The following is a 12,688-nucleotide window of genomic DNA, read 5'->3' on the forward strand; positions in this document are numbered from 1 at the left end:
AGTGAGCTTCCCACTGCAATGGATGGAGGCATTAGTTGGGTGTCTTCCCTCTACTCAGACCACTTTCACCAGGCTCGCAGCAACTCCTTCCCCCTGAGCCTGCCACCTTTCCATGAGATTTTGCTAACGCTGGGTGAAGAGCTGAGAAGACGGGAGGGTGGGCTGGAGAGCTGACAAAGCTTTGTCACATCAGCATTACCTGCCCAAGAAACCAAAGCGAAAATATACTGTAACAGCTGCCTTTTCAGAGCCTGAAGGGACTCATTTTGATTGTATATATCCCCTTTCCCTCACACAAGCCTCCTCTTCACACAAAAGCCCTGCTTGCAAGCGTGGTTTAGCTCAAGCACTCTGCTTGCATTTGGGAGACACCACGCGCCCATGCACGGGTGTGTGTGCACCCATCATGCAGCAGGGATGGGGTGGCCGTGGCAGGAGGGTGCTGGGGCATCTGGGAGTGCAAGGGAGGGGACAGGGCCCATGCCAGCAGCCAGGTTTGCTTGCAGGAGGGGAGGTGGGACATGGCAGGGGCGGGGGAAAAGGGCTGTGCCCCCAGGGTAGGTCCCTGTGCTATAAAAATGACTTCAGCTGGATCCCGCAGCAGGGAGGAGAGGCAGCTTCCACCTCTGCTTCTGCCTCTGACAGCATTTTCTGGGCAGGAGGGCCCCAAGTGAAGCCAGGCCCTAAGGATGAAAGTCCAGGCGCTGAAGGTCACTATGCTTCTCCTGGTGTTGCTCTGCACAGCCCCAGCACCATCTGAAACACTGGGGGGCTGGTCCAGAGCCCTGGAGAGGCAGCTGAGAGCTGGGGCCCCTGGAGAACACCCTTGGCCACCTGCAGATGGCGGGGACAACCTGCCTCAGCAGGGCTCAAGTGGCAGCCATCCCCTGGCCGGTGCATGGGAGGTGATAGAAGAGGTCCCCTCCGGCTCCAGGTCGCCCAGCAAGGCCATGACCAAGTCAGCTCGGAGCAGTGGTGATCAGGACCTCCCCAGGAAGCCCCGGAGTGTCCCGCCACAGCCGTCCCACAGCAGGAGCCCAGGGCTGAGCCATCTCCTGAAGGGCTATGGAAAGTTCAACGGGGACACGGTAAGCATGGCCGTCCTTGGCCAGCAAGGAGGAGGGTTTGAACGGGGGATTACAGGGGGATGGGGAGTGAGGGGAGGTGCTGGTCCCTTGCTCCTGACTCCAGGGTCAGGCAGCTCTGTGAGCCCCTTCAGCTGAAACGTCTGTAGGGCATGGGGGGGCTACGCTCTAGTGGTGTTAGGAGCCCCTAACAAAGAGGATGGAGCCAAAGAAATGGGCCCTTCTATCCACTTCACAGATCTGTGGGTGCCTCCAGGGTGGGTGGGATGTCGCTGGCCCCCAGAGCTTGTATAAGAGGGAGCCAGCAGCGGCTGTGGCAGTTCTATGCAGAACAGAGACACACAAGCCAGGCAGGACAGCCCCAAAACGCACCACTGCACTGCAGTGCTGCGAAGGAGAGCATCCTCCTGCCACAGCGCTGGGACCAGAGCCCCCAGCACTTTTATCACCCAAATGTTTGCAGCTTGGCTGTACGGCCACGCCAGGCAGCCAAGGCTGGGATTTTGGGAGAACAGGACTGGAGCAGCACCTCCCCTCCAGACAGAGGGTTACTGCGCCTATGCTGTGACCCGTGGGCTGCTGCTGTCTCCCCTCATGCTGGTGGCATCTGCCTGAGCAGCTCAGCCAGCTCCCCAGCTTCAAAACCAGGTCCCCCATGCACACGTGAGCCCCAGCACCCCCATGCAGAACCTCGCTGGCCAGCAGTCCTGGTGGCGCTGTGGGGACATAGAAAGCAGATAGGACTGAGGGCAGCGGGAGCAGCTGCTGAGCATGCTGTGTCCCAGTAAACGTTGGGTGTAGAAGCCGCTTTTGGACCATTTCACATGAGCTGAGTGTGAAAGTGCCTTATAGCACTGTTTGGATTGTGCTGCAAAGGGTGGTGGGCAGCGACAATCCTAAACCCCCATCTCGTACCTCGTGAGGCTTAGAGTGGAGCTGACAGCCACGCATGTGAGTGGTGAGCAGATCAGGAGGCAGGCACAGGTCTGGGTGTGTGTCCCAAAATGCTGTGCCCAGGAGGTGGGCTGGGCGCACCCAGCTGTGCTGCACGGGCAGCAGTCCTTCAGCCCCGGGAGTCAGCCACTTAGTGTGCTTTCTGCCAAAAGAAGTAACGAGTTGCCCCTGAAATGGCATCCACCAGCCCCGACTTCTCCAGATGCTTGCATGAAGCTCTTGCTCTATAGCCTGGTGAGCAGCTTGTCCTGCTACTGCAGGTTTTACTTAAGTATTTTACCTTTCCAAGTGGAAACTAAACATCCAGCAGCAAATGCTCATTCCAGTATGTCATATAATCTTCTGCAACTTGGCTTTGCTTTCTAACGAGAGCTTCTCCAGCCTAAGGCCCAAGGGTATGTCAGGAAGATGTGCCAGGGGAGCTTTAGGTTGCAGACTGCTAAAAGGTTCTTCACCCAGAGGGTGGTGGAGCACTGGAACAGGCTCCCCAGGGAGGTGTCACGGCCCCAAGCCTGACAGTGTTCAAAAAGAAACTGTGCAATACCCTCAGACACATGGTGTGAACTGTTGGGTTGTCCCATGCAGGGACAGGAGTTGGACTTAATGATCCTTGTGGGTCCTTTCCAACTCAGGACACTGTGATTCTATGATTCTATGAAGAGGCTCTTTTCAGCTCATCTCACCGCCAAGGCATTGCACTGCTGTCAGCTTGAGCATGCTGGGGCTGACAGCCCCCCGCAAGCACAGTCCCAGGGCTGAGCAGTTCACGTTGGCCCAAAATGACCGACCAGTTGTGGGGCACACATAACACAAAAGGAAACCTTCTCACTTTGCAAGAAGCTGCTCCCAGGCAGAAAAGATCTCTCTGAATATGGCACAGGCTCCTGGGGCTGGGGCTCTCAGCAGTGTGACCACAGAACAATGATATGGCTGTGCGTGGGAGGGGGTCCCAGGTCAGGGCTAGGCAAGGCTGGACACTGACACCACAGCCACCTCTCTCCCTCCCCCTGCAGCACTCCTGCCCCGGCATCCAGTCCCGGCCCTGCCAGAAACCTTCTGACTGCAGCGGCTGCCTGGGGCTCTACACCTGCAAGCTGCCTGCCGGCACCTGCCACCTGAAAGCTGTCTCCAGGCAGAGAGGTAAGCTGCACCCCGCTGGCCGCCGGTACTGGGATCCCCCCACATCTAGCAACCTGCAAACACAGCCCTCTGGCTACCCCCCTCCAAACCCAAATCAGACTGTGCAGGGCAGCGTCTTGTCCCCTAAATGGCTGCACAGGGGCCAGACTGCCTGTCCTGCTGGCACTGACCACTGCCAGTGAGAAACAGAAAACTGTATGATAAAAGGGACATTCCCATAAGTTTCTGTACAGGCTGGGATTTGCCCAGTGTCCTGAGCCCTCACAGGATGCCATCAGCCTGTGCAGGGAAGCCAAGGAGGGAAACGAGGCTCAGGGTTTAGCTGGTGGCCCTGTTCACACAGTCTTCTCTGGGCACCTGTTGTTGGCAGCCTCCATGGGAGGACATGTAGAACCGTGCTCAGGCCCAGCACAACCAGTCTTGGGACTTTTCTTTGCAGGAAGATTCCTCCAAAGCATCCAGAGGCCTGAAGGACACGGGATCCTGTTCATCCTGGGGAAGCATGGCTCAATATGAAACTGAAGAGGACGTCTGGCAGCTGGAGACCAACGCTCTCCATCCAAGTTTCATTTAAAATCCTTAATGAGACAGCTGTAAATGTTTCTTTCACTGCACTCCTCATACTGCTGCTTTTTAACACCCCCTCACTTTGGATTTTGTACGCTGTGTAGGTTTGAGTCCCACTTTCCTGAGAGCTGCCAACACAAGCAGTGAGTGGCCAGAGAGCCCTGTGCTGGCAGAGCTCACTTGGAGCCCCAAATGAGACAAACGGTGCTATTTCACAACCCGTTCTAATTTGAGCTATTAAGATGCTGCAGGAAAAGCTGCCAGTATCTTGGCACACTCAGCCATGAGTCCAAGCTGAGCTAAGGAGCCCGTGAGCATCAGGCATGCTGGGAAACCCACCCAGCTCCTTACCACGGCTCCCACGAGAAAGGTGAAATCCCATGCTGATGAAAATGTCACTTGGGAAGGGGAATGCCAAGCCACCGCGCACAGGCTTGGTGATGGGAGACCACGTAGGACATCCGCTTCTGGAGGCCTGAGTTGAGCCACAATGAGCTTCACTCAGCACCCCACAAAGCTCTGCAGGCATCCTGGCTGCCTTTGCATGTGTGGATGCCTCCCAGCTTTGCAACCCCCCACTTTGCTACCAATAAAAACACCTTTTGAAAAGAGAACCAAACCACAGCACTTGAGTCACCTTGATCTCCAATGCAGTTTCTTTTGGTGGGCCATCACCACCTCCTGGGACACACTAGACTTTAAGTAGTGCTGATTTTTGCTCTGCACATGTGAGGGGCAGCTCCTCTCTCCTGGCCACCCCTGTGGGACCCCAACCCTGAGTGGGGGGATAAATGCTCTCCAGTCCCCTCCATCACTGCTTAAGCTGTCCCCACAAGTGATTTGGGGAGCACAGAGTTGCAGGTGCTGCCTTCCTGGCCCCTGCCTAGCCTGACACTTCGGCTGTCTGGCGTATATGGTGCTCACTACAGAATCCCAGAGGGAAGGGACCTCTGGAGGTCATCTGGGCCAACCTGCTCTGTTCAAGGAGGGCCACCTGGGGCAGGCTGCCCAGCTTATCTGGTCCCCAGATAGTGGTACATGTCACAGACATAACAAGCCCCATTACGCTGGGAACCACCAAAGCACTGTCTCTCCAAGCACTGACCTCTCCACCCACCCAGCTGCCTGCTCCTACCACCACCTGTCACAACCTGTTTCTTCTGTCCTTAAACCCAGCAAAGGAAGAGGCTGCCACTGCAAGGAAACACAGGCTTCAAAAAATTCACAGAGCAGCGCTGGACCCACAGCTCCCTCTCTGTTGCCGAGTGAAGCTGAGCTCCTCTGAACTCCAGGGCTGGTAAACAAGGCCCTTTTGCCTGGGAAAGCCCACAGGGGCACCTGGACCATTTTCAAAATCTCTGGCAGCCCTGTGTAGCACAGCTGCCCACAGCAAAGGTACTCACAGGCAGCTCTCACCCTGCAGCCACCTGACAGCTGGAGGTTTCCCTTTGGCTGTAGCAAAGCTGCCCTCTGGCTTCCTCCCCAGGGATGCTCCAGCTGCTCTTGACTGTGCCCTCAGAATCAGTGCAAGGGAAATGGCTTTTGCACCAGCTGGAAAAGAGCCCTCACACCCAGCCTCAACCTCCACAGGCCTCCCCTGACATCCCCTCACCAAAACAGCAGAGAGGCGAGCAGGAGGGGGTCAATGGCAGGTCCTACCTCCTCCCCAGCCAGGAGCACAGAAGGCAGCAGCAGGTACTCTACCATTACTTTCTTCCTATCACACTCCTCAGCAGCAACACCTCCGATGGGAAAGGAGAGCTTGTCTGACCTTCGGTAATTGGGTCTCCCAGGTGAGACCCCCGGGTGAGCTCTGCTTTGGGCTCCCCCTGCAAGCAGCTGGGCAAGGGAATGAGGCCAGCCGAGCTGAGGGGCTCATGGGGAAGTTGAGGGCTTGGCCAAACTGAGGATTCGGCTGCTAGATGTCCTCTCCAGCTCATGCTCGGCAACAGGCAGGTTGGTGGGCAGACACAGCTCTCTCCCTTCCCCAAAACACCAAGGATCCACATGCCTTTTACACCACTGGCTTTAATTACACTGCGTAAGGAAAGGCCTCTCGTCATGCCAAGACCCCCCGGCACAGCCACCTGGGTTGCTGGCTGGCCCATCAAGTCCTCAGTAGGTTTAGTGGTTCCCCCTCACCCTTCTCCCTTGCTTGGAAGCTCTTCCTGGTCAGTCCATGCCATCCCTGCAGTCCTCAGCATCCTCGCTTTGCAGAGATCTGCTTCCATACATCTCTGTTCCTCCCCTCCTCTGTGCCTGAGCTTTGCCTGCTCAGTCCCATGGGAGTCCTGCTTTGGCCTCCTGCAGCTCCAGGCAGAGAGGAGGCAGGGCAAGAGTCATCGGTTAATAATTGTTCTAACCCCAATATAAATAGAAAAATACAACAAAACAAAGAATTGACTAGCTAAGAGATCCACTGGGATGCCTGCAACATGCTAGTGCAGAGTTCAGAGAGTGCTTGGTCCAGTGCATGGTACTGTAGATATTCAGAAACCTGTCCCGGCAGCCTCACAGCCATCAAATCCTCCTGTGGCACCACACGTCTGTGCAAGCACGTCCCGGCTGTGGTCAGCTCGCCCAAGGCTGTTGGCTCCTGGAAGCAGGCTGAATGGGAACGGTTGATGATAGTCTGATGTATTGCTGTTAAATGGTAAAGCCATTCTCTCTTGTGGAACGAGGACGTGCTTCACTCTTACTTTTTATGGAGGAATTTCATTTTGCTACCTGGAGAGACAGAGAAAGGAAAATGGACTCCCTGCAGTGACAGGCAAAACAAGCATCATTCCTCACTGCTATGGCAGAGAATCAGCCCCCTGGGAGCAGCACTGCAGACTGGGACCCTGGAGATCCATGAGCACGCCCTCCAGAGCCCATTTGCCCAGCAGTCCTGGAAGGTGAATGCATTACTAACAGTAGCTCTCTTCGCCAGAGTGTACCAACCCCACAGACATGGCTGCTCTTAAATGGCCAACACAAGACAAGAGGACCAGGCATACAATTCGAGCAAAAGATCAAACTCTCTTAGCTGTGATGTCCAATGACCTGTCAAGGACTTCTGACTTCAGTCTGGAGCTCCCCTCTAGCCCCACTTACAGTGGAAAATGAATTCAACCTTATGATACCCCCGGGAAATTCCCACTGCTGATCCCTAAGGACAAACGTGAAGGCACAGAGACTGTGTCACCCCTCCCAGCAGGAAATGCCTCCACCGCCCCCGAGTCACTGGTTGCTCCATTGCCTCCTCACATGCACCTGCTCCTGTCAGAAGACACAGACACAGCTCGTGGCCCAAACTCTGGTTCCCCACCGTCCTTCAGACAAGTGTCAGATCAGGGGGCAGAGCCAGCAGCGTGCCAGAGCAGAGACACATGGCCAGGCACTGATCACTTGAGGCTCAGAGCACTGCTCTGCAAGAGGCCACCACAGCCACTAGCAGGGTCCAGCCACCCTTCAGCAACTCCTCTGCTGCCAAACCTGAAGGCAACAAGAAGCCCAAACCTCCTGAGAAGCCAGGAGTTTTGCTAGTTCCTTACCTAGGCCTTTCAGGAACCTATTGACGCCACTCTGCTCCCCACTGGGAAGTGTTTCCAGGTACTCTTGAGCCCGTACCTCAAACAGACCTGCAGAAAGAAAGAAAGAAGTCAACAACACCTATTTTGCTTCCCTATAAATAAAAGAATGCTCATCTGAAAGCACAATGTCCCAGCTTACTAATAAACTGTCGCACACAAAAGGGAACAACTCACCCCACCTCTTCCACCAGCTGAGCATGGATCTGTGACAGAGGCTTGGCTCCTCCTCCTCTCTCCCCACTGTAAGGCTGACTGAGCTTTTGTACCTCGCGCAGGGAGAGACAAAACCTCCCTTCTTCTGTTACGAACACAGCCAAGTCCAGAAAGTGAGATTATAGTGGGATTTACCATGCTGCAAAACCTCTCTTACTAAGCCGCCTATTCCAGTGTCCACTGCTCATTAGTTAGAAACTGCTAAGGCAGCACCGAGCAGCATTGAGGATGAGAAATTTCAGGTGCCAGTAGGGTCCTCGGGATTGTGGGATAACAGGAATGAAACAACAGAAGCAGCTCTGTGAAGGCCACGAGCACCCATATTTTCTACAAGTCAAAACAGCCATGCCCAGTCCGGCCAGTTCTTCCTCTAGACACAGGAAGGGGGTGTGAGGGACCGCAAGAATAAATGTCATGCCAGTAGTGTACTGTGAGAGTCCTGATGGGAATTCAGCAAGGAACAAAGAGGCACACACATGGAGGACACTGCTTATGTCCCTTACTTCAGCAGTGAAGTGTGCCTGTAACCTCAGCCTTGAGAAGCTATGAGATCATACACAATATGTCTCACCACGTTCCTGAGAGGCAATGCGCCCCTCTGGGGAGATAAGGAAACTGAGACAAAAAAATCTCCAAGTGACTTCTTGAAGGCCACACATGGGTGTCAGAAGAAACCATCAGCCTGCGCTAGCGCTGCCTTGCCACCTGCTTCCTGGCATCCCTGCATGGACACTGCAGCCTCCAGCCACGATGCTGGGTGCAGAGCTGGTGGCTGGTGAGCATCTCCTGGCTCTCACAGGAGCAACAGTGGAGCTTCCACAAGCGCAGAACCCAGGCAGAGCCCCTCACCTCTGACCCCCTGCTTCCGCAGCTCCCGCTCCTGAATGAAGCCCCCGAACATCTGTGTCTCCATGAAGACCTCCAGGAAGCGCCGGAGGCTCTTGGAGGAGACAGACTTGCGGAAAGCCTCACGCTGTAGGACTCGTTCCTCTCGCTCGGTGGGGGTCAGGAAGAGGGAGTAGTGGCCCACGATCTCCACAAAGAAACGGACGAAGGCCTCGGACACCACCTCATTCAAAGGGCTGGTCTCTAAGGAGAAAACAAAGAGGCAGCAGTGAGGACAGTGCCGTAAGGATGTACAAGGAAAAGCCCTGAGTACAAACTCCCTGGCTTTTTTTCAGATCCAGCCTGAGCAGAAAAAGCTGCTCAAGAGAGATAGCATCCTCGGAAGTGCTTGCCAGGGAAGAAGACTGGGCTGCTACTACTTTTAAAGCCATCAAGCTTTTTCTTGACTCCCCTGCAACAAGGAGATGCCCATATTGTCCCTCAAAGAACTGTCCCAGCCCAGTTGCCTCTGAGTCACACAGCTACATCCTAGACTGCAGCTCTGCAGGGGGACCGTCCCCCAGGAGTCTGCATCACTTGCACCGTCAGCAGCAGAGGGAGGCCTGTGGGACCACCGTCTGAAAGGAGTACAAGTGTTCCCTGGCACTATAAGGGAAGGACAGACAGAGCTGGGAGGGGATAAGTACTGTTTCTTGTCACACAAAGACAACTGACCCAGTGCAATGGAATATTTAATGAAGATTCAACCAAAATCATGACCTACCTCCAATTTCTGTGGTGTTAAATTCAATACAAGCCTAGTTCTCCCCTAAGAAGCAACAAGAGAAAAAAGAGCAGAAAGAGATGTGGGTTTAAGTTGAAAGGCATCGTGCTTTACCCTGTTTGCCATTGACATAGCCCTCCTCCTTGTCGCTTGCCAGCTCGTTCCTCTGCTCCAAAATGTGCTCTAGGGCAGCCTGCAGCTTGCGGGGCAGGATGGAGTCCTCATCTTCCATCTGCAAAACAGAACCACCTCCTCAGGGCCTGGGGCTGGGACACAAGCCAGCCTCTGCCCTTCTCCTCACCAGCTCCTATCCCATCCCCAGCATGGCAGGGGGAGCACTAGAAGTGAACCGCGAGGAGAGGAAGCAGGAGAACTGATACACTGGGCACGTTCCCAACACCTTCCAGTGCAGGACTACCAAGAAACACAAAAGAAAAGGAAAAGTGGGTGTCTTATCCCAAACGTTCTCATATTCTGTAACAGTATCAGATGTCCAATCTGAGAGGCTACTGGGCAGTGCTCACTTGTGGCCCCAGCGTCTGCCTGCGAGCACCTGCACCACCACAACGGGGACGTATCTAAACGATGCTGACCTGCAGCCAGGTGAGCACAACTCCCTGCTCAGCTCTGCTGAGGCACCGGTCACATCATGGATGTGTAACAAGTTCCAATAGACCAAAGAACTGCCGGTGACTGTGTGCAAGCTCCTACCAGCCCTGGCTGAGACAGCGTGATTTAGCTTAAACCTCCAAAGAGAGGTGCGAGGTAAAGCAAGCACTGCACTGCAGGAGTGGCCTTCACCCACACACTACTGCCAGCATCAGGAGGTGCCCTCGTCCCATCTTTCCCCTGGAACCTGAGGCATGGCAGCAGCACTGCTCAGCAATCTGCCAAAGAACTCTGCGGCACAACCAGCTTCCCGGGCCAGGAGTGTGTTTGCTCATCTATCCTCCTCCCTTCAATATCCCACTCTTCCTTTCTACAACAAAGGGAAATAAGAATCAGCCAGCAATCTTGTCTGCAGAGTAACCTACAGGCTCCTGTGTACTAGCTTCCTACTTGTGATCCATCCAGTGCAAGGACTGGGGTGAGTAATCACAAGCTCCTTGAACAGAGACGATTTGATGAAATCATCAAGGCTTCCTTCCCCAACTCAGGGCTGGGTATGCAACAGGAAATGGGCTGACAGACACAGGCTGGAAGAGCCCATGCTTCTCCCCAGCAGACAGTCCTGAGCTGAGGCTTTCCAGCTTTGCCCTCAGCCTCACAGGATGCCACTTAAGGACCCACAGTGCCCAATGCCAGCATTTCCCCTCTTTAAAACAAAAAAAAGCAGAGAGAGAGATAATGCACAATGATTCGGTCCTCAACAGCTGCAGTGTGGGACTCTGATATTACATACGTACATAGCAATTCCTATAGTGCTGCCAGCCACAAATCCTACCTCAGTTTGTGTGAGCAGTAAGTGATTCAGCCAGGCAGGCAGGTCAGCAAACACAGATGGAGGTAAGGTGTGGTGGAAGAAGGGGATGGAAAATTAAGGATATGAAACAGCTCTGCTCACCTGTCTCAGAAAACGGTTATTTACAAGGTCAACGACAAGGACCTAAGAATGGAAGAACAAGAATAAAAAGGGGAAGTCATTATTTCCATAATTGGAGCTTATCTTAGTCTGTAACTGCTCTGGAAGAAATGCTTTGGCCCTGGCCCCGCTCCTCCTAGCTACCACAGCTGGAGGAGGCTCCAGGAATGAGCCAAGAGCAGACCCCTTGTAACAGCTTCCTAATGACATTGCCACAAACCACAGAACAGTCTGGACAGCAGGAGGCTGTGCTCTGAGCCCAGTCTACCACTCCCCACCACCATCTTGGGGTCAGAGTTCCATCCTTTCTCCTTGTGCACTGCAGGTGGGCAGGGAAAAAAACGCTTCTCTGACCACGTTCATCCTTCCCGCATTTACCCTTGTGCACCATGAATCTGGTTCTTCATTATTTGTTCCTTTAGTTAGGCAGCTGTAGTAATTAGAAGGGTAGATATCCTGGCCAATTTGCAGTAATCATACCTCAAGCCTGGCAGATTTTGTGCCTAGCCCCTAGACAACACTATGCAGAAACCAACAGAAACTTTAATAACACCATCTCCTACCTGCAGCAGCCCCACGGAGGGAGACCACAGCCCCTCAGCCTTCCTGAACTACAGACAAGGCAGAGCACAGACCTCTGCCTCTGCAGGTGTGTCGGTATCCTCCCTCACCCCACACTCACAGGAGCCAGAGGACAACAGCTCGGCACCTTCACACCACCAGCTGCCAAGGCAGACTCTCCAGAACAGCCTTTCTGGGACAGAAGACAACTCAGCCCACTAGAAGGGCTTGCAGCTCAGAAGGCCAATCCTGTCTTGGGCTGCGTCAAAGCAACATGGCCAGGAGGTCAAGGGAGGTGATTCTGCCCCTCTGCTCCACTCTGGTGAGACCCCACCTGGAGTCCTGTGTCCAGCTCTGGAGCCCTCAGCACGGGAAAGACATGGACCTGTTGGAAAGGGGCCAGAGGAGCTACAGAAATGATCAGAGGCTGGAACAGCTCTGCTGTGAGGACAGGCTGAGAGAGTTGGGGTTGTTCAGCCTGAAGAAGAGAAGGCTCGGGGGAGACCTTATTGCTGCCTTTCAGAGCTTAAAAGAGGCCTACAAGAAAGATGGGGACAGACTCTTTAGCAGGGCCTGTTGGGATAGGACAAGGGGTAATGGTTTTAAACTAAAGGAGGGGAGATTCAGGCTATACACGAGGAAGACATTTTTTACAATGCGGATGATGAAACACAGGCCCAGGTTGCCCAGAGAGGTGGTAGATGCCCCATCCCTGGAGACATTCAAGGCCAGGCTGGATGGGGCTCTGAGCAACCTGATCTATTTGAAGATGTCCCTGCTCGTGACAGGGGGGTTGGATTAGATGACCTTTGAAGGTCCCTTGCAACCCAAACTATTCTCTGATTCTAAGGAATGGAGAGCAAGGTCACGGCGCAGGTGCACGGCTCACCTCCTCCACGGGGAGCTCCTTCAGGCGGGGCAGGGAGCTGGAGAGCAGGCCGATGAGGAAAGGGGTGGGCGAGCACACGATGTCAATCATGGAAGGCGGCAACACGGGGATGTAGGTGTGCTGCCAGGTGAAGGGGTACAGAAGGGCCACCGTGGCATGGCAACACTTGGAGAGAGTGCTGGAAGATGAAACACAACCAAGGGCAACAGCTGGTCAGTCAGGCACTTGCTAGAAATCAGGACTCTTTCAATTGTTCCCTGATCGACCTCTGTAATTACTAAGAGCTTTCTCAGTTTTCTGACCCCGTTTTTCAGGTTCAGGAGCAATGACTTGAGGTAGGAGCCCAGGTTATGAAAGATGATCCTGGCCCATGCACATGTGATATGAGATGGATCCCACTGAACCCAGCATCTGCTCCTCTAGTGCCCTTATGGGAAATACCAGATGGATGTGAGTCTTCCATGCCGCTGCTTTTCATTAGAGAAATGAGATTATTCTCCCACAGCATGCCTG

At 54.2% G+C, this 12,688-nt stretch overlaps 2 protein-coding genes across 5 annotated transcripts in view; one reads left to right on the forward strand and one right to left on the reverse strand.

Annotated features, from left to right (window-relative positions):
- Positions 1 to 536: 536 nt before the first annotated feature.
- On the forward strand, positions 537 to 4,360 carry LOC136101080 (uncharacterized). The gene is made up of 3 exons (XM_065836918.2): positions 537 to 1,088; positions 3,053 to 3,179; positions 3,619 to 4,360. The coding sequence occupies exons 1-3, from the start codon at positions 690 to 692 to the stop codon at positions 3,693 to 3,695; spliced, it is 603 nt and encodes a 200-aa protein (XP_065692990.1). The 5' UTR covers positions 537 to 689; the 3' UTR covers positions 3,696 to 4,360.
- Positions 4,361 to 5,756: 1,396 nt separating this feature from the next.
- Positions 5,757 to 12,688, reverse strand: part of DENND2A (DENN domain containing 2A) — a 65,124-nt gene continuing 58,192 nt past the window's right edge. For 3 of the 4 annotated variants that reach the window (XM_065840024.2, XM_065840003.2, XM_065840013.2), the window contains exons 15-20: positions 12,176 to 12,353; positions 10,708 to 10,749; positions 9,258 to 9,375; positions 8,384 to 8,623; positions 7,283 to 7,369; positions 5,757 to 6,473 (exon numbers count right to left, since the gene is read on the reverse strand). In XM_065840024.2, the coding sequence (XP_065696096.1) occupies positions 6,442 to 6,473; positions 7,283 to 7,369; positions 8,384 to 8,623; positions 9,258 to 9,375; positions 10,708 to 10,749; positions 12,176 to 12,353 (697 nt within the window). In that variant the 3' untranslated portion in view covers positions 5,757 to 6,441. Of the gene's footprint in view, positions 6,474 to 7,282; positions 7,370 to 8,383; positions 8,624 to 9,143; positions 9,376 to 10,707; positions 10,750 to 12,175; positions 12,354 to 12,688 lie in introns of those variants that run through there. The other variant, XR_010651469.1, reaches the window with a different exon arrangement.

The sequence above is a fragment of the Patagioenas fasciata genome, chromosome 1 (assembly GCF_037038585.1).
Source record: "Patagioenas fasciata isolate bPatFas1 chromosome 1, bPatFas1.hap1, whole genome shotgun sequence".
NCBI lineage: Eukaryota > Metazoa > Chordata > Aves > Columbiformes > Columbidae > Patagioenas > Patagioenas fasciata.

Bases quoted from the DNA above. Each gene is read 5' to 3' on its own strand.
- LOC136101080 (XM_065836918.2), top strand. From the start codon at position 690: ATGAAAGTCCAGGCGCTGAAGGTCACTATGCTTCTCCTGGTGTTGCTC. The intron at 1,089-3,052 runs GTAAGCATGGCC...CTCCCCCTGCAG, and splicing joins GAAAGTTCAACGGGGACACG to CACTCCTGCCCCGGCATCCA. The intron at 3,180-3,618 runs GTAAGCTGCACC...TTTTCTTTGCAG, and splicing joins AGCTGTCTCCAGGCAGAGAG to GAAGATTCCTCCAAAGCATC.